Below are 23,236 nucleotides of genomic sequence, written 5' to 3' on the forward strand. Positions count from 1 at the left end.
GTATTTCAATCCTTTTTTTTTTTGCTTACCTCTTGCTTTTGAGCTTGCTTTCGTCTTGAATTGCTTTTAAAATAACCTTCAATATCGGCTTGAATTGCTTTGATGCTCTGCGTCACTTTCGTCACAAAAATATCCAATCGTTTTGCTGCGTAGTTTCACTCTGAATACCCTTGGCACTTCTCTAGCTTATCGACAATGAATTTGCTGATCATTTCTCTGTGTTTTCCTCACCGGGGGCACCATGTATCGATATCTTGCAGAGAAGTTAGATTAGTCAAGTTTTCTTGTATTGCGTTGCGTAGCGGCCACACCCAACAGTATCGAAACAAGGTCGGCCGAAAAGTCGAGGGGCGTATACGAGGGGCGTATCCCTACTAAACTGCTGCAACTAAGCTACTCGCGGTACAGCTGGCTGAAGCAATTTTCCAAGAGATGGCAATAGTGGCATATCCCCGTCTTGAATATCGAGTCCTTTTGTTCCCTCTTCGCTTGTTTCCTTTGGCGGCATTCGGTGGCCATCCAAATCATGCGAACCAAACGTCCAACGAACCTTCTGCCCTCTCCAATGGCACCAGGCAGCAACAGCTCGCAGTCCATTTCTTGGAGCCCCCACCGAGGATCACGGCCTTTGTCCCGCCTGGTGACCCTTCCAGATGCCAGTCAAGGTCACACAACGACGCCACATCCTCCTGCATTCTCAGCAGGCGCCGATCTGGGCGGCGGCCCGGGGCGCAGCTTATGGCACGGGCCACTCACTCCTTTGTCCCGGGACCTGCTCGCGGCCTGTCAGGGCCGGACAGGTCGGCTGATGCGGCAGATATACACACCCGGCCCCCGGACAGGACATAGGTGTCACTCCGTGGGCTCTCTATCGGGCGAATATCGGAGGCGCCAGTGTGCACAGCGGTCTGATTCCATTTCTAATGGCGCGTTGGGCCCCGCGAACAAGGCGTGGTTGTGTAGCGCAGTTGTGGATCGTTTGTAATTGTCAGAAAATTCCAGAGCTGCTGCGTAGCTGGATGCTTCGCTGGTATGGGTTTGGTCTTGATTTTGTCTAGGATTATTTGCATGAACACGAGTCCTGAGACTCATGCCAGCGTCGATACAATGATGTGCATTTTGCAAACATCATTGGAGCATAACGTGAAATATTTAGTGTACAATTTTGCTATTGGTGGGATCCAGGCACGTAGTCAGGATTTTGCTCAGGGAGGGGCCACAGGTCGCGGCCTAGTGTCGTACCCCCTCCAAAAAGGAAAGCTCCTCGGATTTGGCCTATTTTTTGGAGGTTTGGTGCTGCTGTTTTTATTCATTATTTTGTTTTGTTTTATTTTATTTTATTTTATTTTATTTTATTTTATTTTATTTTATTTTATTTTATTTTATTTTATTTTATTTTATTTTATTTTATTTTCTTATAGCTTTCGCCTTCAGGGGGGGGGGGGCATGACCTCCGTGGCCCTCCTCGGCTACGTCCCTGGTGGGACCTGTTGTGAAATCATACTTACGTTTATAAGTAGTCATTTGTGAGGATACATTTTGGATTCAGTGACGCATTATATGGAGGAAATAAACAATAATGAGTCTAGTTTTATTGAGTTTAAGATTAATCTTCGTTTTGAGCAGAGCTATAACTTTATTTTTGCCGACCTCGCTAAAGACTGAGAGTCTTTGTATCCTTGGCAGCCTATGCAATGCATGGCGCGGAAGGGAAACCTGCCTTGAGGACGGAAATGCAGAATGAAAATGAGGGATGCCACCATCCCCAACGCAGATCAAGTTTCAGATGAGAACGAGCGGCAACACCGAAACCCAGTAGGCCAAGGCTGATGTCTCCTGCGGGGTGCCAAAATCCCTCCCCCAGTGTCAGAAGGGGGTGTGATGCCGGCGATACAGGATGGCAGTTAGTCGGTGTCGCGTGTATCTGTCGTCCATCGGTGGCTCCTCGGCGGGGCAGCATGTCCACTGGGCTCGTGAGCGGTAGGAGGGGTGGGTGTCACATGATAGGGTCCTTGAACGGGGAATGCAGACAAGATGGGGACTGCCTGTCGCGTGCCGACAATCACCTTGACACTTGTGTCACGCTGCTTCCTAGTTCAGTTATTTAGTCCTGGAACGCTAGTCCCTAGTCCCTATCGCATTGGCACTGGTGTCACGCTGCTTCCTAGCTCAGTTATTTAGTCCTGGAACGCTAGTCCCTAGTCCTCGTTCCCTAGTCCTTGTTGCCACCTACTCCCCTCCCTTTCCCTCTGTCCCATGATGTTTGTGAGAACTTGATAAACGTTTCCATGAATTGCAATTTGCTTGCCTGCGAATAAGGTAGGTACATACCCTGTCGGGAAAACACTTCGGCTTTTAGCTTTGAACTGGCTTTTGCCACCGTGAGTGTGGTCCGCCTCATCAGCAGCCACTCTCAGACCGGCCCCGTGTTCCTTGCGGATTACAATCCCAATCGCCCGGCGCCGCCACGCACGGCAAGGCCGTCCAGAGGCCGTGTGACCCACTGTCCACAGCTCGAGCGCGGCATTATGCCATGAACTGTCATGTCGCGTTATTTTTCATAGCTGCGAGCGCTCCCCGAGGATGTACAGCTCTATGGGACATTTGTGGCGGAGATGAGCCGTCCGAGCGTGCTGGGACTGCGATCTCCGTCACTAAATTATGAGGTGATGTCCTTCTGTTGCATTGTGCCGATGCACCTGGAGTCTTGTCCGAGGATTCGCGCTGCAGTAAATCACAGGTTTGCCTGGCGGTGCCATGAGACCGCTACGAGCCATGCTGGGGATTGGCTTATGGGTCGTTACTTTTTACTGAGAGCGATGAGCCGGGGATGGCAAAGACGCTGGTATTGATGGGGTAATAATGTGTGCTTAGCTGGCTTCCGATGCCTGGTAAATAGCTCCTGCACGGGACTCCACCTTATTGCCGGCCCGGGAGACTGGGAGTGCGGTGCTCCGGTAATCTATGTTTCCTGCAGCTGTGACATTGTGACGTTTTAAACCCATTTTGGTACATGGCAGTCAACACCAAGAAAGAATCTCATTTGTGAGATAAATTTCGCGACAGCAGGAAACAGTAGGTAAGCAAGGACGAATGATGTCATGATATCTATGTTTTACATGGCTTATCCCAGGAAGCTGAATGATGCGCTGAAAACTGGCCAGATTTAGTACCTACATCCGGAAAGCCCTGGGTCGAGTTTTCGCTTATCCAGCGGATTTGCTTTCCACCTCACTTGCTCCTCAAAGTCATGTGCCGGCCTTGCCAACTCATGTCCATCTCATTTCAGTTGGATGCTTCAACAATGACGCGTCGCCAAATGCGTCGCGGCATAACGTCATCTCATGGTAAACCAAGCCGAGTCTAGCTTGTTCGGAATTCGCTATTCGAAATAGCTTGACGAAATCCGCCGGGGAACGCCCCAGAGTCATGCACGGCTCCGCAGGGATCCTCTTTCTATCGCTTCGTCATCCGTTCATCACCATATTCTAAATGTGTCGGTTTTGAGACGTCGCGGGGCGAACATCGCGAGTTGCTGATCGGATGATTATGGAGTACTACAACATGGGACGACAGCACCGCCAGTCGCGTTATGTCCGATTCCTGTGTAAGGAACTGCTCATGACAAGTGCTGTGTCTCTGGCTGGCAGGGCTGTCGCACCTGTCTTTCCCCGCTTCGCTCATCTGACGTGACTGTTTTTGGTTATCTGATCCGTTCCCTGGAAGCGAGAAACCGCTGGGGATTCCTTGGTCTGCTAGCGGAAGGATTTACTTGCTCTTGGTCGCCTTTGATAACCATTGTAGGATCCAGATTCTCCTTTTTAATATTGAAGAAGGTCTCGTTGGAAGGTCGGAAGTTGTGGGGATTGTCGCCTCACAATGCTTTCGCAATCGTGACTTCAGTAGAGCTGTGGACTTTGAAGACTTTGAAGAAGGTTGGTTGACCTTCGGCATCCTGCACGGCCCAAGGATGACCCTTGGTGAACCTCTACGAGACCTTCATGATTCGGTGATGGCGAGCATTCGACATATGACTTCTCTGTATAACATTTGCGCGACCCATGTTTGTCCTAGAGCTGATTTTTCTATGACCCTTGGGTGACCCTTCAGTGTTCTTTGTGTAATCTTTGGGTGGCCCTTGAGTGACCTCTGTAACCCCTGCGCGGCCCCTGTATGCTCTCTGTACAGCCTTGGGAATATCCTGGAGGCTCTCTTCCGAGTGATAATGTAATTCACCTACCCCAAATCGGGAGCGGGCCTGCCCGGACTGCTGACACCTCACCGGGGGACCTCCCCTGCATGTGTCAGTGGAACGTGTCACGTGCTGGGGTTCATGGGCGTTCGTAGTGTCAGGGTGCAGGTGGGGGATTTCCGCCGGACGTGGTGCCAAAAGTGGATCGTTTCTGAATCTGATGGTATTGTGACTTAGAGAAATGATAAAGGAACACAAATGAATTATTGTAACGCGTGGGATGTATGTAAATAGCAGGCTGTGTTATGATGCGAAACGCTCTAGCATTCTGATTTTGGACGTTTCAAATAGTTTTGCTTCGACATCTTTTCACGTTTGCATTGCGGTGCATTTTCAATAATTATCCACCTTTCAGATATTATCAAATAATCGTCGAATAAGCGTCCAAACGCCAAGTGCTCGACAGAGAATACCTAGAAGATGTCTTCAGCGTTGTAATACTTTATCGCCAGCTGCGCTGTTCCTGTTACTCTTTCCATGACCCCATCTTACCCGTCACTGCTCCGGTCTGCTGTTCCGCGGTAGCTGATCTAAGAGTCCGTCTGGAGTCTGACGTTGTGGTCAGTTTTGGGGGCAAGTCTGTGGTGGCTTGTCGGTCCACGGATCCAGAGAGAGATGATACAGTCTCAGACCTCATGACGCGGCCAAAGATGAGTCCAGGCTCAGACCCTCTCAGCCATCACGGATGGGGTTGCCAACGCTGAACAGGACAGCGCGCGATGTCGAATCTCGGGCGCACCACTACCCGACCCCGACCCGTTAGTACGCGTTGATACCGCAGAATCCCGCTACTCAGCTAAGCACTAAGTTTTCCGTTTCCATGACGGGCATGAGGTCAAGGGTAGGGTCGAGCCGGGCTAAGAACAACTTTTAGTATTTCCTCTGCAAAGAAGGATTTAACTTTAAAGATGCTCTCCGTTAACCTACTCACGGAGCGGACTTCGCTTGTGTGCTGGAGCCTGGCGTAGCCTCTGTGGAGCCCACGTTGCCAATTTATTGATTCACACGATTCCGTTAGCTCTGCTCTTGCCGTTCAGGCGTCTGCTGCTGCTTTCGTGTCGCCCGCTGCCATCTCAACCCCACTAAAAATCCACCTTATTTCACAGTAACTTATCGGTACTGAACCGCAGGCATCCGTCCGTTGTCCGTTGTTTCTCCATTTTTGTATTGCAGAGTGAACCCACGGGCTGTGGTCTGCAGGCGGAGCTTTGCTGTGCCGTCCGCTATCTAGCCGTAGCGGTATTTGGGGGCTATCTCTTCATCATCCCCTCCCCCTACACCACACCCTGATGGGAATGATCGCGCCCCGTCGATGGGAACATGAGCTGGTTGGTTCTAATTGGGAGTCCACTGCGTTCGTGAGATAAAGTGTAAAGTTTGTAGCTTATTTCCCACCACTGTCATTTTTGTGCAGCTTGCAGGAGTCTCTTTTCCGTGCATGCCTGCAATTGACACTGACACTGAATATTCGACTGTGCGCAAGGATTTTGCAGCATTGTTACGGGAGACAGTTGACCTTCAGATATTCTCACCGATCTAGGTATGTCGTATTCTTAGATCCCAATTTCCTGCATAACATTGCTGTTCTCCCTTGCACGACCAATTGTTAAATCTTTGCAGCGAACGAGACGTTCAATGCATAACTCTCTGTAACCAAGGCTGATATGATCCTTCATCCCATGAAACCAACAATAGCATAAGCGGCAGTTTCTCAGAATTTATTCAATGAATTCAGAACTCAGTCTTGTTTGCGACTTCTGCTTCCGATTAATGTATGCTGCTCGACACTAACCCCAGATTTGTGGGCAGGTATTCCGGGGATAGTGAGTATTTAGCCTAGTTCTTAGCGCTGGTAAAACACCAGGCGGACTAAGAGGGCTGAGGGCTACATTTCTGACGTCTGTACCCTCAATCTGGCTGTTTGAAAACGAATTCCAACAGCATTGCGTGCATACGTCGCTTTTGATTCGGCGTTTTACCCACGCACTGTTCGCTGGAAGGGTAAGCAGGGGGGGGGGGGGGGCTGGGTCCTAGTCAGTAATCAGTAGTCACTTGCTTTAATCTAGTGGATTACCGGAGCGGTAGCTGCTTGTTAAAAAAATGTACTAGGTCAGTGGTTTCCAACGTTTTTGGGTTAATTCTACTCGGAAACTCGGGAAACCATTCGAAAAGCAATTTTAGAATCCACGGTGAGTTCATGGTGTCCACCATGCTCTCTTGACCGAGATTTCTTGCCTCATGACCTGAGCTTCTTCCATCCTAACGCCTTTCACCCTCCGCCTCATCGTATGCAGTATCACATCAACTCGCAGTACTTGTGAGGCCGGCTGTAACTTCCACCACCTACCCTTCTGAGAATGGGGACAGCGGCTCGTCTGTCCTTGCCAAATTTTCAGGCTAGGATGTCCGATTGGTGCCGACAACCCCGAACATCTCTGCTGCGCCAATAGGGGACACATCGGTCCGGGAATCGCCCGAGAGTTGTCCGAGAGATGTCCGTCCTTGTCCTGGGTCCTAGCTGTGTCCTGGCGATGTCTAGGAGTGGTCCGTCATCTTCCTTTGGACGTCGAACTGCCGTCGGAGAAATGCCAGTGTTAGTTCTGATAATGGGTATACCAGTGCCTACGAGTTCTTTGTTTCTTACTGGCGTACACGTGTGTACTGCTTTTTGTTTATTTATGACCGAGTATATTCCATTGTGTCGGAATTTCGATGTTTATCTATCAGTGTCGTCTTCATGTCCACCATGTAACAGTAGCGTTTCTAATTACGACCTCATGCTAATAACATCTTTATCAATTCTCCTAGTCCCAAACTTCCCGTTTCAATCTTGTCATATCGTCCTTCCCACCATGTCTCGCTCATATCCGGGGCCTCATTTCGGCACCTCTGACACTCCCAGCCATGGGTGTAGTTTTCCAAAAATCATTGGGGGTGCTCAATAGCTTTCAGAAAGGCATGCAACAGTTTTTGTAGTTTTTTTTAGCTGTTCTTTTTTACTGTAGCCATCAGGCATCATGCAAGAATTGATGTTAAATCGGTTCGAGAGCTTGTTTTAATAGCGCCACTGTAAAACAATTTTGGCTCACCCAATGCATTGACCCGCGCGGGGCTGGGGTCTCCAGCCGATCGCGCGGGGCTGGGGGGGGGATAAATTTTACCCCCCTGTTATCTCCCGAACTAATGGTAGGATTTGGAAAATTCAAACGCCAATCGAAAGATCTCATCACGAATAACTAAAAACATGTACTTAATTTAAAGTTTGAGGTCAAGGTCAAGGTCAGGTCAAGGGTACAAATTGCAAGTTTCTACAGTATCGGCTTGCACCGTAGTTGCCGAAGAATGGAGTCATGGACTGAGACTGATTGCCCAAAACGTGTTTGGGCCTAACCTTGGTCGTAAGTTTGGCAGGCCAGATTTTGTACTGGACCATTTTGAGTCAACTTTGAGAAATACATAACGTACAACGGTGGTAAAATCGTTGCTATAGGTATAACACAGTTTACCCGCTCCGGGTGTGAGGGAGGGGTGTGGGGCAATGAGTGCACTGACGTGGCGCCCTCGGAGGGCCGGTATGGGATTAAAGCTCAGCTACACTAAGGGCTTGTGTGGTGCCTTCAGTTATCGGTGGCATCCTCAGAATCACCGGCGTGGGCCTCAGAGCCGCCGGTAAGGGAGGCACCGGTGTGGGGCCGCCATGCAGGTGCCGGTGTGGGCGATCAGAGGTGCTAGTGTGATTCTCTCAGAGGCGCCGATGAGGGTCCTTACAGGCGTTGCTCCGGGCCCTCAAAGACGCTGGTGTAGAGCCGTTACAAACGGGTGTGGGGCCTTTAGAGCTGCTGACGCGAACTCTCTACAAGCCGGCAGGGGATCTCAGTGACCGGCAAGGGGTCCTTAGGGCTTAGGCCGGCAGAAGAAGTCCTGCGGGGTCCTAAGCAGGGTATATAGAACAACGGGTACACCAACGACGCGGAAAGCGCCCATTTTACCTGGATGAGTTACATGGTAGGTGATATATTTTTTGAATATGGAAAAAATAGAGTATTCTATTCTGACGAGTAAAACCAAATTCATAAAGCAGTTATTTTTTAAATATATGTACCAGAAATAACATACTGACCATAGTTTAAAACTTAGTCTAAAGTTAGTTGAAAAGCGTATAGTTGATACTAAGATGGAAGGAATCAATGGAAGGCGGAAATGGCGCAGCTGTTTCATTCTTAAAACGTGTTCGCAAGCAGGATTCACGTGATGCTAGCGACATCTATTAATGTAATCGGGGACGCTGATTGGCTGACCGAGTCCGTGAGCAGTATCACTTATGTACGCCAGTACAGGGTTGAGGCAATGTGCGCATGCGCAGGAACTTGTGCTCTCATGGAGGGGCTTTTGGTACCTCGGGCAGCGCCCAATGCTTTTTGGACCTGTTATGGCCTCCGCATCGAAAAACGCTAGATAAAAAGGTTGTAGAGGAGGCTTGAAGCTACCTTTCCCCACAATAATATTGGCACTTTATCTTTTAGCTTACGTGTGAGGCTCGCTTGAAAAAGGTCGATTTAACATGGAAACCCTATGGGGTAGTAGTTTTTGAGCGCCCATTTGGCCTAATGCTACCAACTGTTACTGGCTACCCCTGGTCCTAAGAGACCGGCATGATACTGTCAAACGCCGGTGGGGCCCTCAGGGTCACCGTTGTGGGGCCCTCAAGTCATCAGTGGGTGGCCTTTAGATGCGCAGGTGTTGGGTGGGTCCTCTCCTCAGAGCCGCTGATATAGGGCTTTAATAGGCACTGGTGTAGGCACTCGGAGTTGGGGGTGTAAAACCCTCAGAGACACCGGTGTGGGCCCTCATAGGCACCGACGAGGGCCCCATAGTTGCCGTTATGGGGCCCTCAGAAAAATAAGTGTGGGACCATCACAGGTGGGAAATGCCCCTAGAACTGTCCCCTCATAGGCCGGTAAGACCTCTCAGAGGCCAGTAACGAGCCTTTGGAGATCACCGAGGTGTCCTTAAAAGCCGCAAGAGGCCCTCAGAAGTCGGCGTGGGGCCCTTATGGAGACCTTAGTGTGGCTATTTAGGGCCCATGAGGTGCTCTAACAAGCCCCACGGGGCCCTTCTGAGTAACTAGAAATATGGCCATCGTTAACCCTCAGCGGTCAAATGGCGCCGCAGGGCCTCTCGGACCCGAGGGTCCCTTTGAACCCGATGGGGGGGAGGGGGTACGTGTCCCCTTAGACCCCTAGCTATGCCACTGTTTCATATGCATCATGTCAGGTATTTTAGGCCCCCCCCCCAACTTGAAAATCGTTCCCGGGCCCCTGATAATATCAGATGTAATGTTAACACAAATATCGTGCATCTTATTCAATGTATAGGTATTCTCTTAGTCACTGAATTGAGTAAGCATAGTATTTGCATGATTCACTGGGCTCATTACAGTACTAGTGGACATTCTGATTATTGAGGGCCTTGAGTCAGCTGGGAATGTTTTGAGGAGGCTGGGGGTGCTTTAAGAAGGCAGGGGGTGCTGAGCTCAGGATTGGGGGTGCTTGAGCACCCACAAAGAGATATAAAGTTACGCTTATGCTCCCAGCTACATGTCACGGACGTTCATCTCTGCTTTCCGAACGCTGACTTCAGTGATTGACTGATTAATGCCGACGCTGGCCCGTGGTTCTTCACGAAGTGACATGGGGTGACGTGATGACTTGGACGTCCAAGCACTTGTCGAAATGTTATCGGTCTTGGCCGCTGCGTTGGAAGCCTGGCGCCTGATTCGTGTAAGTGCAGCTTTTTATGCTGCTCCGAATGTTGTATCAGAATTCCTTCTGAACAGGATGTGGTCTTTCTTCTTTTTCTTTTATTTTTTGTTACGTTCGTCTCAACTTACGATCGCTCTTCAAGCCAAATACGGTGTTTTCGCTAGGGGTCTGAGAGTGACTTATGCATCTGATGCTGCAGCAGTGTTGTGCACCATTCAATCCTGCTCGCATGCGCCGGTCACAGATCATGAAGCCCCTCCAGCGTGTCATCTACAGTCCGCTCATTATTCTGTCATGAGGTACACCTCGTCAGACGCTGCGACGTGCACAGCACCAGTGAGCTGCTACTTGGCGGCCTTCAGCGGCCGGCAAAGAAACCGAGGAATCCAAACGGTCGTAGGATCTCAGTGGTTTAGTGACGTGGCCTCGGCGGCTCCCAGTCGATGTCCGATGAAGGCTGAGTTGGATAGTTGGAACATGATACAGCTAAAGATCGGCCTTTTTAAACTGGGTGTGCGGTTTGGAAATTGGTTGAGGATAGCATCATCCATCCGTCCACAGAGCGCGTTTTTAGTTTGTTGTATGCTCACTGTTTTAAATAAGCGAGAGGTAACGTCACCATCTTGAAGCGATAAGTAAAGCATAGCAGAATCTTTGTATTATTTCTTAGTCCCGATGAAGGTTTGGCTACGCGGATAGCTTCTTAATTCTCTTTCAAATATATGATACATTGAACCCTTTACAGTGCATTTTATTTCATTCATCGCCTTCGTTTCAATCCAACGGGTCCATTTTGTAAGTGAGTGGTTCCGTGCTCGACGGAAATGGCTCCGTCTAAGCTATTAGAACCCGGAATAGCTCTATCTGTTTCGCAGTAGTTTGAACGCTGTCTTATTAAACTCGAAGCTAAAAACCAAGTTCTGCTCAGTTTTGCGCATACCACCCATCACTCGAAAATCTTGTTCGCTGCACTGTATTTTCCTATCGCCGGCGTCCTTTTGACTTTGTTATGACAGGCGGAATTGAGACACGTCTCGCCGCTGAAAAACATGCCCTCCAAAAACTACTCATTTCACGTTCGTTCCACTACGTCGGCAGTGAGAGACTCACGCTACTGCTCGCTGAGATAAAAACTACGCTCTTGGCTGGCGCCGACTCGTCGGCGAAGGAGGGAGGGAGGGGGCCGCTAGCGCACCGGATTAGCGCGTCGTGGGAGGGGGGGGGGGGTCGCGAGAGTTGTGGGAGATTTGCGTCTAATCCTGGTATGGCCGAGTGTTCAGGAGTGCTGGCTCGGCTCGGGCTCTGAGTAGCTGAGGGGTGGGGCTAACTTGGAATGGAAGAGATGGGAGACGATGAGAGGTATATACTGGAATTTGGGTAGGAACGATCTGGGGCGAGGGCGAAGACATACCTGTATTAGCAAGACATATGTACATGTATTAGCAATAAGCGGTGATCTGAGAAAGCTGAATATAAAGATGTTGACTTCTTTATATTGATTATTTATTATATTTCGTCATAATATGCTAGACTTTCTAAAAATTAAATGAAGAAGATAAGCAGTGAAAATTGGAAAGCGGAAAGAAAGTGGAAGGTGATGTGATGGCTCATGACACCGATCAGAGCCGCCTCGTCTCCGGGGAAGGCCGCCGATCCTCGCCGGAGGACCCCTGAGTCATGCAAGGCCGCGTCCCGGCGCGCTATGCCGGGGATGACACCGGCAGGACCGGTCTGTCCGTCAGCGGGGGGGGGGGGGTGACGGCCTTCAACGTCACTGAGAGGTGGGCAGTGGTCACTGTCCGTCACTTGAACTGGTCACTGGAGCTGGATTCATAGTCACTGGAGTTGTGGATAAAGTCACTGGAGTTATGTGATCGCAGTATGCCTAGCTAGCCCAGTCGGTACGGAAATCCGAGGTTCTTTGAGGCGTTGTGGTTCTAAACGGTAATTTAGAATGTCAACAAGCACGTTTACTCTTCCAAATCACTGCTCCCTCAACTTGCTGTCAAGTCATCTTACATAGAATTTGTACTAGCTTGTATGCAAACATCGCTTCTGGAATGTCTTCCAAAATCGTTGCTTTGCTTGCATATTGCGCGCTACCCTACCCGTCTTTACCTACATTCCGCTCTAGCCGTTTGGTTTCCCTGAATTTCGCCGTGTGGCATTCCTCAATTGCGATGTGATAGAGAACAATGGGTGGATAATATGTGGCGAATGACGGCCGGCGTCGCAGATAATATGCGCCGAATGACGGCAGGCGCCGCTTTGGCGGCGAGGAGACGGCGAGGCGAGTTTCCGAGACAGCTGGGACATATTTCTGAGACAGTTGGGAGGAAAGGAGACACAGTCAAGAGGAAGGGTCTGAAAGGCTGGTGGTTACTTTCCGTAGGTGGGGCATTCCACGACAAATCGACCAAAAAAAATCGCGAAATAACACCCTACCTCTCCAATTTTAATGAAATTTCGGCTATGTGGTTATCTAGCCCGGCGATTCGTTTTGTGACATTTTCAATCACATCCGTCGAATACTTTGGGAGATATTGCCCCAGGCAACTTAATGACTAGCATAAAAACTATAAATTTCATCCGCGGATATTTCGCTAAATACTCATAAGATTTATATAAAACTGCATATCCCCACAATTGGAATTAAACAAAGATTTTTGTGATATCAATTATTTTGGAAATTTTTCGATTTTTAATTTTTTTACATATAATTTATTTGTAAAAATCAAATTTTGAGAATGTGGCCATCTTTTTTTGCAATTTATTTTTGCAGTAAAAGTCTTCTCAACGCATTGCCATTGAATGATGAAAATATTAAAAAGGTGTTTTTCCTCTTAAGGTCGCTATACAACATTGAATTTCGTCGTACAGTGGAAACAATAACAATAACTGTCAACTGGTCCGAACTGAGAACGGTCAAATGTGATCGAGAGCTCATTGCAACTCTGTTAATTTTTTCTAAAGAGACTTACATAGGACACCTACGCAAGCTAAGCTAGGTCCCAAATAGTCAAAGACGTCATAATGACGTATTGTTCTCAAGAGAGCGAGGTTAAACCGCATGTGGCCGTGGGAGCGAGTACTATCCGCCTCTGACGGTTTTCTCATCACTGCTAGCCGTGCTAGGGACGCAATGGCGATAGAGCGCTGAAAGTTATTATAACTTATCTTCGATTTAGCTTGTGACACCAAACGAACTTTATATAGGGTCACTTCACTAAACTATTACGTCAAATAAGTAAGTCTATGTAATGTTAAAAATGTCGCAATAGCGAAACGCCCTCATTGCCAACAATTATTTACGAGGAGAATGTACTTCACGCATTCTTTGCAAGGTCCGATGTTTCAGTTTTGCTCCTGGACCTTGCGTGACGACCTAAAAACGCAACGTCATTTGTGACGTCACTAAGGCTGTTTGATGGGATAATTTTTCGTCAATTGATTCCAAACAAAATGAGGGCATTGAGGGAAGGGTCATCAATGTAGGTACTCAGAATCATCTGAATCGACCAGATTCGTAACCTGAACGACTTCGTTCTGACCTTGACCTGAAGTAAGCACGTTAAGCTGAGCTTTCCAAAATATCACCACACCATTCTACCCGGCGGAGCATCATAAACACGATGGTGCCAGATAAGTGTCAGGTACTGAAATGACGGTGCTGCGACCATTTGGGGATTTATTGACAGAAAATTAATCCCTGGTTCAGGGCATTTGACCTGACCACAGAGGTCACCAGTTGACCGTAATGATATAACTGTATTTGGAAGAGGTCAGCTTAAGGTGTTTTCCTCAGGTCGAAGTCACATCAAAACCGCTGAGGTCAAGATGAGCTGGTCAAATGAGGCCATGTATCAGCCGTTTTCATGGCGGATGTCAGACGAATCTAGCCAAATCTGTTTTACTGTAGCTATTTTCATAACGTAATTTTGTTCAAATGTTTGATTTAAAAGGAACGTCTGATAATATGATAAATAAGGTCAATAAGCAACTAGTGCAACCCAAGCTAAAGCAATTAAGAATCAACTATGAACCAAATTTGACCAAATCGCATCAACTATCAGTAAATGTGTGTTAGATACTTGTCGTGAAAGCAGCTATTTTAGGTATATGATTAGGTTCAGTAGGGTTCCGTGAGTTCACGCACTGGTGGCTCATTCGACTCGCGAGATTAATTCCAATCAAGGTTATTGACAAAAAGAAAAACGATGACCTAAAACGACCATACAAAGTACTAGCATAGGTATACGACGTCATGGAAGGTCCCGAAGAATCGCCCTCTGCAAAGTGTATGAAATCACGATTACAGGTGTTTGATAATTGATGACAGGCTTCGTTCGTTTCCGGCATCAAAATAATAGTTTTAATGTTTCAATATTTCCCATTGACTTGTAATAGTGAAGTCACGTGGCCAGCTTGACCTCGGGTGAAAGTTAGGAAAGTTGGAGGAATTGATGTGAAATCTCAAGAGCCGTTACTATATGCCGTTACTTAAGTTTCATCCCCTGCAAAAGGCTCACTGAGGGCGCTGTAAAGCTGCAACTTTTTGCATCGTTCCAAGATTTATTTGTGCTGTCATAGGTCAGTAAGCTGACCTCAGCCTCAAAATTCTGTTGGCGTAAAAAAAATCCGGCTTAAGTCAATGCTCAGGTAGGTAGGAAGGTATGTCAATTTCAGCTCTCCAGCCTTACAGTGTTGCAAACGATCTCGAGAAAACCGTTGGGGCTGCACATCAAACCTTCGGCCAGGTGGAAATAAAAATGCTATGGAAGTGAATGTTAGTGAAACATGGAGCATCCCAAGCCACTTAATACCTTGAAATACATTAATCCAAAACGTTTGAGATGCTTCCAGTTCCAGGAAAACAGAATACAATCCCGGCCAGTTTTCACGTCGGTACTTGTAATTTTGTTACCTGCACCCTCTCTGACCTGGTCACGCCCCAGGCAATTGCAATGAATTGCTTCCAAATGCCGCACTTTTGTCTGCATATATTTTGTGTGTGGCATATTCAATAAGCAAACTCACTGAAAGCCCATTATTACATGGACAGAGCGAACTTCATGCGATTACTAGGGTGAGCCTTCTCCTCATTTGACCCTAACACAGCCTCGGCTGTTATGAGCGTTTACACGCCGATAACTCAAAAAGTTACCGGTCGATTTTCTTTTTTCTTTCACTATACGAGAGAATATACATTTGTGAGTATGTATGGTGAATTTCTAGTTAATCCAACAATAAATATGGCAGTTGGAAGCCTGCTAAGGGTAAGATGTCGCCCGCTGAAGCGGGATCGGCCGACGCGAGAAACGCGGCAATCACAATTTTGTGTTTACACACTCATAACTCAAGTTGTTACGGACCGATTTTCAAAATTATTGAACCATAGGATTGCCTGTACATTTCTCAGTCTTCTCACAAAATTTGACGCCAATCGAATATAATCAGCGGTAAGGAGCGCGATGTAAAGACGGAACCGTCCCGCCCCGGCACAGTCTACAATTCAGGCGGCGCGTAATGGCTAGCGCCGGCCGCCGCGCCGCCGCGGCGGCAGGATGTTTGACTTTACACCGCTATCACTAGAAAAGTTGTGATCCAATTTTCTTATTTCTTGCACGAGGAGATCCGCAGTTCAATTTTGGACAGGTAGCCAAAATTTCACATTAATATTATGTTTGCGGCGCGAGTTATTGGCGAAAAACAGGAGGGGTGAGCGAAATCCCCCTTCCACTGCGCGTGTTAATATTGCCGTAAATAAAAGATTATATAAAAAGTTAAAGGCAAAACACCTCTCCAAATTTTTGTACATCTAATTTTAATATTCAGAGGCATCTTTTGGCATTATCTTTTTGGCAAAAATTTAATGGCCACATTTTGAAAATAAAAAATAAAAAATGTATTAATTAAAAAAATGTTGAGATTTTGAAAATTTTCAAAATATTTTGATTGATTATTTTTCTTCAGTCAATGAGGATTTCAATGATATACATATTATTGTAAGTTACAGGCCATATCTTTATATAATGTGAGTCAAAAAGAGGGTTACTCTGAGCATTTTGAAAAATGTCACTGGCTATAACTCGTAAACTGTTTGTAGTATAACGCTGAAAATAGGAGATTAAGAATCTACGGTACAGATAACCCCCTAGACGCAATTTCATCAAAATCTGAGAGGTAGGGTGTTATGGCTTGGTCGATCTGTCGTGGAACGCCCCAGGTAGGGAATGGGAGACAGGGATTGGTTGTGCCAACTTCCTTTAGGTCAAACTTGGCAGAGATATTCACGGCATCTGAGCGGATCGATTCGCACTCTTTCACTTGTTACGATTATTCTGCTGAGTATGGTTCATATTTTTGTTTTTCGCACTTACAAACCGACGGTGGAACCCACTTGAAGGAGATTTACATACTGGGAGTACATATTATTTGGACGGGGCTGGTGTGTTTGTTGGCGCCGTTTGCCAAAACGCTGATGTTTATGATGCGCTCCATGCTCTACAATTTATATCCGCAGCGCACTAACTGAAGATTCCCCTCAGCAGTGGTGTAGTTAGTTCCCTGACAAACATTCGGACTATTACTGCGCATACACAAATACACGAGAAGAAACTTTAATTGACGTCATTGGCAATACTGTCTTATGTGTGTCCCTTGTGGTGAAGTTTGCTATCTCCCGCTGAATCATTTTTCCGGTATGTCCTCGACCGATAAATTCCGAACATGAATGCAACTGATTTGAGCTCGGCAACCTACGCTGCATCTTTTTTTAATCTTAGCACGTATACCGTTGCTTTCCAACTACGATGCCAAGCATTTTTCATCAATTTTGTGTTCTACGTCTAAAACACGACTCCTACGTACCACGACCAAATAATTCTCTGACGTCATTTTCGGCCGAAGTGTCTTCTCTCGTCGGCGCAGCAGAGTTGTCGATCGTTTTTCTCGGTTTACAAATGACTGTTGTCCCGTTGCACGTCGTATCAGGCTGTGCCCGTTTACATAATCGATTCTGGCCAAATACGCTGGGCCGGATCTCTGCGACGTTGTGGGGTTCGTGTGATGCGCGATAGCAGGACCATTAGGGAGGCGGGGATTGGGAAGGGGATGGGGGTGACCTGTGGCGTTCCTTGGTAGCTTGTAGACACACATTGGAAGTCACTGGACGTAATTTGGGTCTTCGGTATGCGACGTCAGTAGGACTCAATTAGGCAGCAATTAATGACGAGTGTTCTGATAGCTAGTCTGTACTGCTTTGTCTGCTGCGATTCGTCGTCAGTGTCTTGGCATACGGCATTGCGTTCCTGTGACACCATAATTTAAAACCAAGACGACTGCAGACGAAATGTTACGCCACTTTCAAAACGACGTCGCATTTCACTCTCATCCTGTTTCAAACCTACCCTTCTGAATTCTGACCCCTGTTCCCCTACCTTGACCCCGCCGTGACCTCTCACTGACCTCTCTCTGACCCGCCAGGTCAACATCTACCGGCTGGTGACCATGCAGTCCATCGAGGAGGACATCATCGAGCGCGCCAAACGGAAGATGGTGCTGGACCACCTGGTCATTCAGTCCATGGACTCTACCGGACGGACCGTGCTCAAAAAAGGAGGTCAGTCCCCGCGCACCGCACGTGCCGGGTCAGGGGAACGGGTTGGAGGTGGACAATGGGAAGATAAATGTGCACCACTTGCCATTTTTGTCAACAATGCTTCTGCTGTATTTGTTCATCCCAAAGTGACTTTCTTTTTATGTGAAAAATTGCACGCTTTTGCCGTCTTCATTCTCGAGTTTCTGTGTTATGATATTTCCAAGAAAGGTTTATTTATTACCTGCGAATATCAGCTAAAAGCATTTATCGCCCCATTATCTGCCTCCGCCCGATCTGTTTGAGTATGGGTGTCATATGCTGGCGTCTGACGGCGTCTGCTCCGGCTGGACTCAAGCTCTCGGTGCCTGGCTGGTCCAGCTAGGGTTGTAGCGGGGGCCAAGGCTAAAGCTTGGCGGCTATGTGCCGGCCGAACCGTCCGCTCTGCGTACTTGCGGCGTTTGACCGGCGGTGTTCCGCTGGCTCCACCGCTCGCACCACTGCGCCGATATTATTGTCCACTTGTGGAACGCGGCCGGCGATTTTAATCCAGTCTTGTGTCGCGCCGAAGAACAGCGTCGTGGTATGCGAGGACACTTGTAAGGCGATTAATTGCATTGGGGCGACACATAACGGACGCATTCCACTCCTCTGCTGGCTTCTGGCGAGAGGCCGATCCCTTCCCGTGGAGGAGGGATTGAGGGGCAGGCTGGGCGCGACCTTCACCTTAGCTCTTGCCGCGCAGAGGCCTGGAGCTTTTGTCGGAGAAAGGTACAGGGAGCGCCACTTAAACCGCTAAATCGATAATCCACAGCAAAACAGACCCGCGGCGTGTTAGGCATTGGTGATCTGGGTCTACAGGGGGTTAACGGGTGTTTGGGCGCTGTTTTACTCCGTAAAGTATGATTGAAAACACTTTTTGGACTACTTGAAGTACTGTTATCGGTCATGAGAAAAACTCGGGAAGAAATTGGACAAAAGCCAGCCATGTACTGGAACTGGAAACCAACTGCATCTCGCGAACTTTACCAGCGTAGACTGCTCGCGTGGGACCTTGATGGCAAGCAGTGAACGCTGTCAGCTCACTGTGACCCAAACTCAGACTATCAGGCTAGATCATACCGACTTGAGCTGGCTTGGGTTATGTCGCCAGCCCCGCACGCGTAATTCGAGAGATTTTTGACCGCCGGAATCATCCCTGTCTCTAGCGGCGACTGGCGCCTCCCCGTCGATCCTCTGAATGCGGAAGCCGTTCGCACCGACGCCATGCCTTACGCTAAATCTCTCCCGCCCTGTGCAAGCCGCGTGCACGATCTGCACCCGCCCTGTGCACGACCTTGCACGGCCATCCCGGAGCATCACCGGTGCACGACCGGGTACGACCTGAGCACGACCCAGAACGTCCCGGGTACGCCGGTTGGCGCCGACCGGTCGGTCTTCTGAGGGTGTTAAATCACCCCTCGGACGTGCCAACGGCCGGTGTCGCGGGGACTGGCGGGCCAGGGAGGGTGGGTAGGAGTCGCATGCCATTGCCCAATGTCCTGTCCTGTCGGCATGTAGTGGCGTCGGCCTGCAAGGTCAGAGGCCGGCCGCCGGCGACCTTGCAGAGGACGATCCCCCTTCCGCGCGTCGCCCCTCCCCTCTCCGCATCGCCCCTCCCTGCAGGCACCCTCCCTTATTGGGGTTTCATAATCCGCGATACCTTGTTGCTTTACAGTCACTTACTCTTAAAACATGTTGTTTTGGAGGTAGGCTAATTGAATTAATAAGTTTATGAGAATTATCTGTTCATCATTAAATTAAAATATGGACCATAATACCGACCATGACGATGAACATCGTCATGAGTGAAAACCTGATCCTTTCCTAAGTTATGATAGCGGGAGAATGCTGTGTTATGTGTATGACAAAATGCGAAGCTAGAAATATGCCGTCATCTCTGACCCTGGCTTCCCCAAAACAAAGGTGGCACGATTACAGCTTACTCGCCGAGATGATAAGATCTTACTCGGCTCGGCGCGTGCAATGAGCACTTGTTTTGGTTCTTATGGTGATGGCACAGCAGCTGATGTTATGCACATTGTTGCATATGGAGATGTAAGCCGCATTTCATTACGTAAGGAGTATTTATGAATGTACATATATCGTATACATGCACTGGTTGTGAGATCATTATGATGCAATAGCCTACTGCCATGAAAAGGAACAGTGAACAGGAGGAATATGCTTATTCTTATTGACACCAAGGCCGCTGACATCTTCAAAGAACCAAAGATCCGGGGTTCTGGGATGCGTTGACATACTTTGAATGTGTTTGGTTTCTCATTAACCAATCACTTCGATGTTCCATAAGTAGCTGTTGCCTGCTTCCACAGATCAGACATTTTAAGCGCCGCTTAGTTGTTGGTGCGCTTTTCATTGAAGAAGTCAACAGGCATAGTGAGTAGTCAGCAGGTAGTGAGTGGTTGTTTTGGGATAGATGTGAAAACCTCACAAAGCTTGTGGCTTTCAAACCAGCTTCTTGGTACGACTATGTCTTTGTCGTCCATCTCCTAGAACTGGGTTAGCCATCACTTTCGTTTGTTGTTTGTTTTCGTAGTGTCAAAAGCTCAGTATAAGCTGTTCATGTTCATATAAGTCTGAGTGCTGGCGTGTTTAGCAGCTGAATCCTTTTTTGCGGACGTCTCTGAAACCGTACACCGATTATCGTATGGAGTTGTTGGACCATGGTAGAGATACAAGTGGTTGGTAGCCAGGTTTGATAAAATTACATGCAGAACATGTCTGAACATCATGACATTTTTACCAGCGGGTTCTTTGTACTTCTCAAAATGTGTCGATGAATTATGTGCTCAAGCTTTCAGTTAGCTCCCAAATGTTTTATCTGCACGTCTTCATTCCTTTGCAGTCACAAATCATGCCGGCAGCCGGCAGACCTGTGAAACATTCCGGTGTAATCCTGACCGTTACACCTCATATTTCTACCTGTTCCCGTCATTTCGAGACGACCTTATCCCCAGGTAGCCGTATGCACCCAAGGCCGTCGCTTTACGCACCCTTGCGGTCGACGATCCCATCTGAAACTTGTTCGACGGGTGAACGGGTGCCCTCCTGGCAAGCAGAGATGTGCGACCCGGTTCGTGATCGTTGAGGCGTGGTGACGGGGATTGCTTTGTGAGAGCATAGGGCTGGGTCACAGCGGACGGTGGATCGGTTGGTGATGACCGAGAAACGAAAAGTATCATTATTTGTGGTGGTGGTTTTGGAGTAGTATGTCGGGAAAGGGGAATTAAAAAGGGGGCCGTCCGCTCGGAGACTCAAGCACTGCATTATAAAGTACCTTGTGTGACCGCAAGCTAGGCTAATGTATTGGATGTTTGGAGTTCTTGAGACCAGGACTGGACTAGGAAGGATCTTTGGTAGCGATGGTCTCATGTTCTCACTCTTATCGTTAGAGAGCTCTCGCCGTTTGCAGTCCGAAGCTTATTTCCACTGGATCTTAATGCCTTCCCAGATAAGTTCGTAAAAAATGCCAATGAGGAGACTCATTAGTTGCTATGCATCCTTATCACTCTGTCGATGGGATGGCGGCGTTTTTATGAATGCCTATTCAAAGAGTTCATCAAACTTGGTTCTCTTATATCATAGCAAGATGGGCAGGAATCCTCTAAGAGCTGAAAGCGGAAGTCAAGTTTTAAACATATTAATTTGACAAAGGCTTGTCGCACATCTTCTTCGTTTACATTAGCAACATCTGCTCGTGGAGGCTGACAAGGCCGTGGACCTCGAAATGCGACCCCTTCCTTCTTCCATGAGGTCACACTGCAGTGTTCTCGCCATGAACACCCGGTTGTAATATTCGCATTTCCGCGCCCCGCAGCGCCACGCTTTGGTGACATCTAGGACAACCCTCGGGACAAAGTGTCCCATTGTGGTTCCCTGCAGACAGACTGACCTGGCTGCCGGGGCCGGCCCGGGCTTGGCTTTGTCGCTAAGCTGTGTACCGTAGCGGCTCTGGTCACAACAGCACAACATCGCAGCCTCACGGCCTTGCCAGCTGCTTTGCACGTGCTTATTATACTGCAGCCCTCTCGCGTTCCGTCTCCCCGCTGCGCCGCGCCATGCCGCGGTGCGTCACTATTCGCCGCAACTCGCTGAGACGGCGGTAGGAGACGACTGCTCATCAGTTTTGGCGTAGCGAGGAGATGGATACCTAATTATCCATCAGCGCACACTTACCGCGTGGTGTAACGGCCCGTCGACCTCGGCAACTAATCACTGCGCCGAGCTCCCTGGCGGAGATGTGCCCGCCCCGTCCTCGCGCGGCGTCTGTCCGCTGTAAACCTGACCTTTGTCGTTCCCTGCTGGCGCCGTGGAGGCGGTTTGCGGTCGCCGCAAGTCGCCGCAAGTCGCCCCAGGTCGCCGTTGTGGTCAACGTCTTGATCATGTCCTCGTGTATCGACCGCTGCATATCGCGAAGCGTCCACTTTGTCAGATTATTCTAGGGACTGGGAGGGAGGTCAGCGCTGGGGTTGGAGGAGCTGACCTGCCGCCTACCTGGCGCCATCCGCGTTCGCAATTCCTGGACGCATGTCTTAGGCCGCATGTCTTCGTCGGAGAGCCGCCCACGAGACGCCGCAGACCCTGTACTCCGGCGCCGCCCTCAACTGGTGACCATGTCGCTTCCACCGAATACGATGACACCTCGAGTCTCTTGTCCATTGGAATGCCTCCCTACCTGCCGGCGTCCTTGAATGGCCTTGCCGGTTTTGTTGACCACATCGGTTTTAGTAACTAGTCGGCTGCCGAATGAGAAGCTTGGCGCACTGTTGGGTATTGGTTTGTTTCTCAAAAGTCTCCGAATGTCTTTTGCTGAACTTGCGCTGCGCCCTGCAGCCTGCAGCATCTCTTTGCAAATTTTCCCCTGTCCACCCCTGGAGATATCCCCTCATGGTGGTCCCACATACCTCCTCTCCTGGCACCACGACAGCTCTCCCCAGTGACCTCCGCTCCCCTCCCCTCCCACCTCTACCCGGAGGTGACTGACGCTCGCGCACCATTTGCAACCCAGATCAGCCCGCAGCCTGTCCGGGAGGCACTGAGAAGCGTCACCGTGCTGCCGACGGTGGCCCCGGTGACAGCGCCCGGCTGCCGCTGTCTGCGCGCATGGGCGCGGCACGACCGAACACCCCGCACCTGGCGCACTGACGGCACACGCTGATGGACCTCTGACGTCATAACGTCACGTGACGCTCGGTGGGGAGGTCATGTGACGTTTGACAGCATGCAGAGATGTCGGAGATGTATCCGAGACGAGATCGCTGAGACGGTGAAGGCTGTCACTGGGCGCTTTTGGCTCGGCGGGACGGGGAGGGGGCGTACTTTGTCCCATCCCGGCAGGACGGTCCATCACTAGTGTCACCAACGGCGTCACCAGTGGCACCAGGACAGGCGTGACCTCCAGACAGACACACAGGGTGCGTCGCGCACTTAGTGCTGCTGCTGGCATAAGCCAGTAGTGTCTGATCATGTGTTAATGGCAACGGCCAATGAGAAGATCCCTAGATAATGCGGTAGATATTTAACTTTATATAGGGTGGGCTCTATAGACCGATCCTAGGAATG

At 49.0% G+C, this 23,236-nt stretch overlaps 1 protein-coding gene across 1 annotated transcript in view; it reads left to right on the top strand.

Annotated features, from left to right (window-relative positions):
• LOC122367921 (chromodomain-helicase-DNA-binding protein 1-like) overlaps window positions 1–22,819 on the top strand; it is a 60,129-nt gene extending 37,310 nt beyond the window's left edge. Inside the window, exons 20-21 of the mRNA XM_043341454.1 lie at window positions 17,500–17,635; window positions 22,683–22,819. Coding sequence (XP_043197389.1) covers window positions 17,500–17,635; window positions 22,683–22,819 — 273 coding nt within the window. The remainder of the gene's footprint in view (window positions 1–17,499; window positions 17,636–22,682) is intronic.
• Window positions 22,820–23,236: the final 417 nt, after the last annotated feature.

The sequence above is a fragment of the Amphibalanus amphitrite genome, unplaced genomic scaffold (genome assembly GCF_019059575.1).
Source record: "Amphibalanus amphitrite isolate SeventyFive unplaced genomic scaffold, NRLGWU_Aamphi_draft 000908F_arrow, whole genome shotgun sequence".
Classification (NCBI taxonomy): Eukaryota; Metazoa; Arthropoda; class Thecostraca; order Balanomorpha; family Balanidae; genus Amphibalanus; species Amphibalanus amphitrite.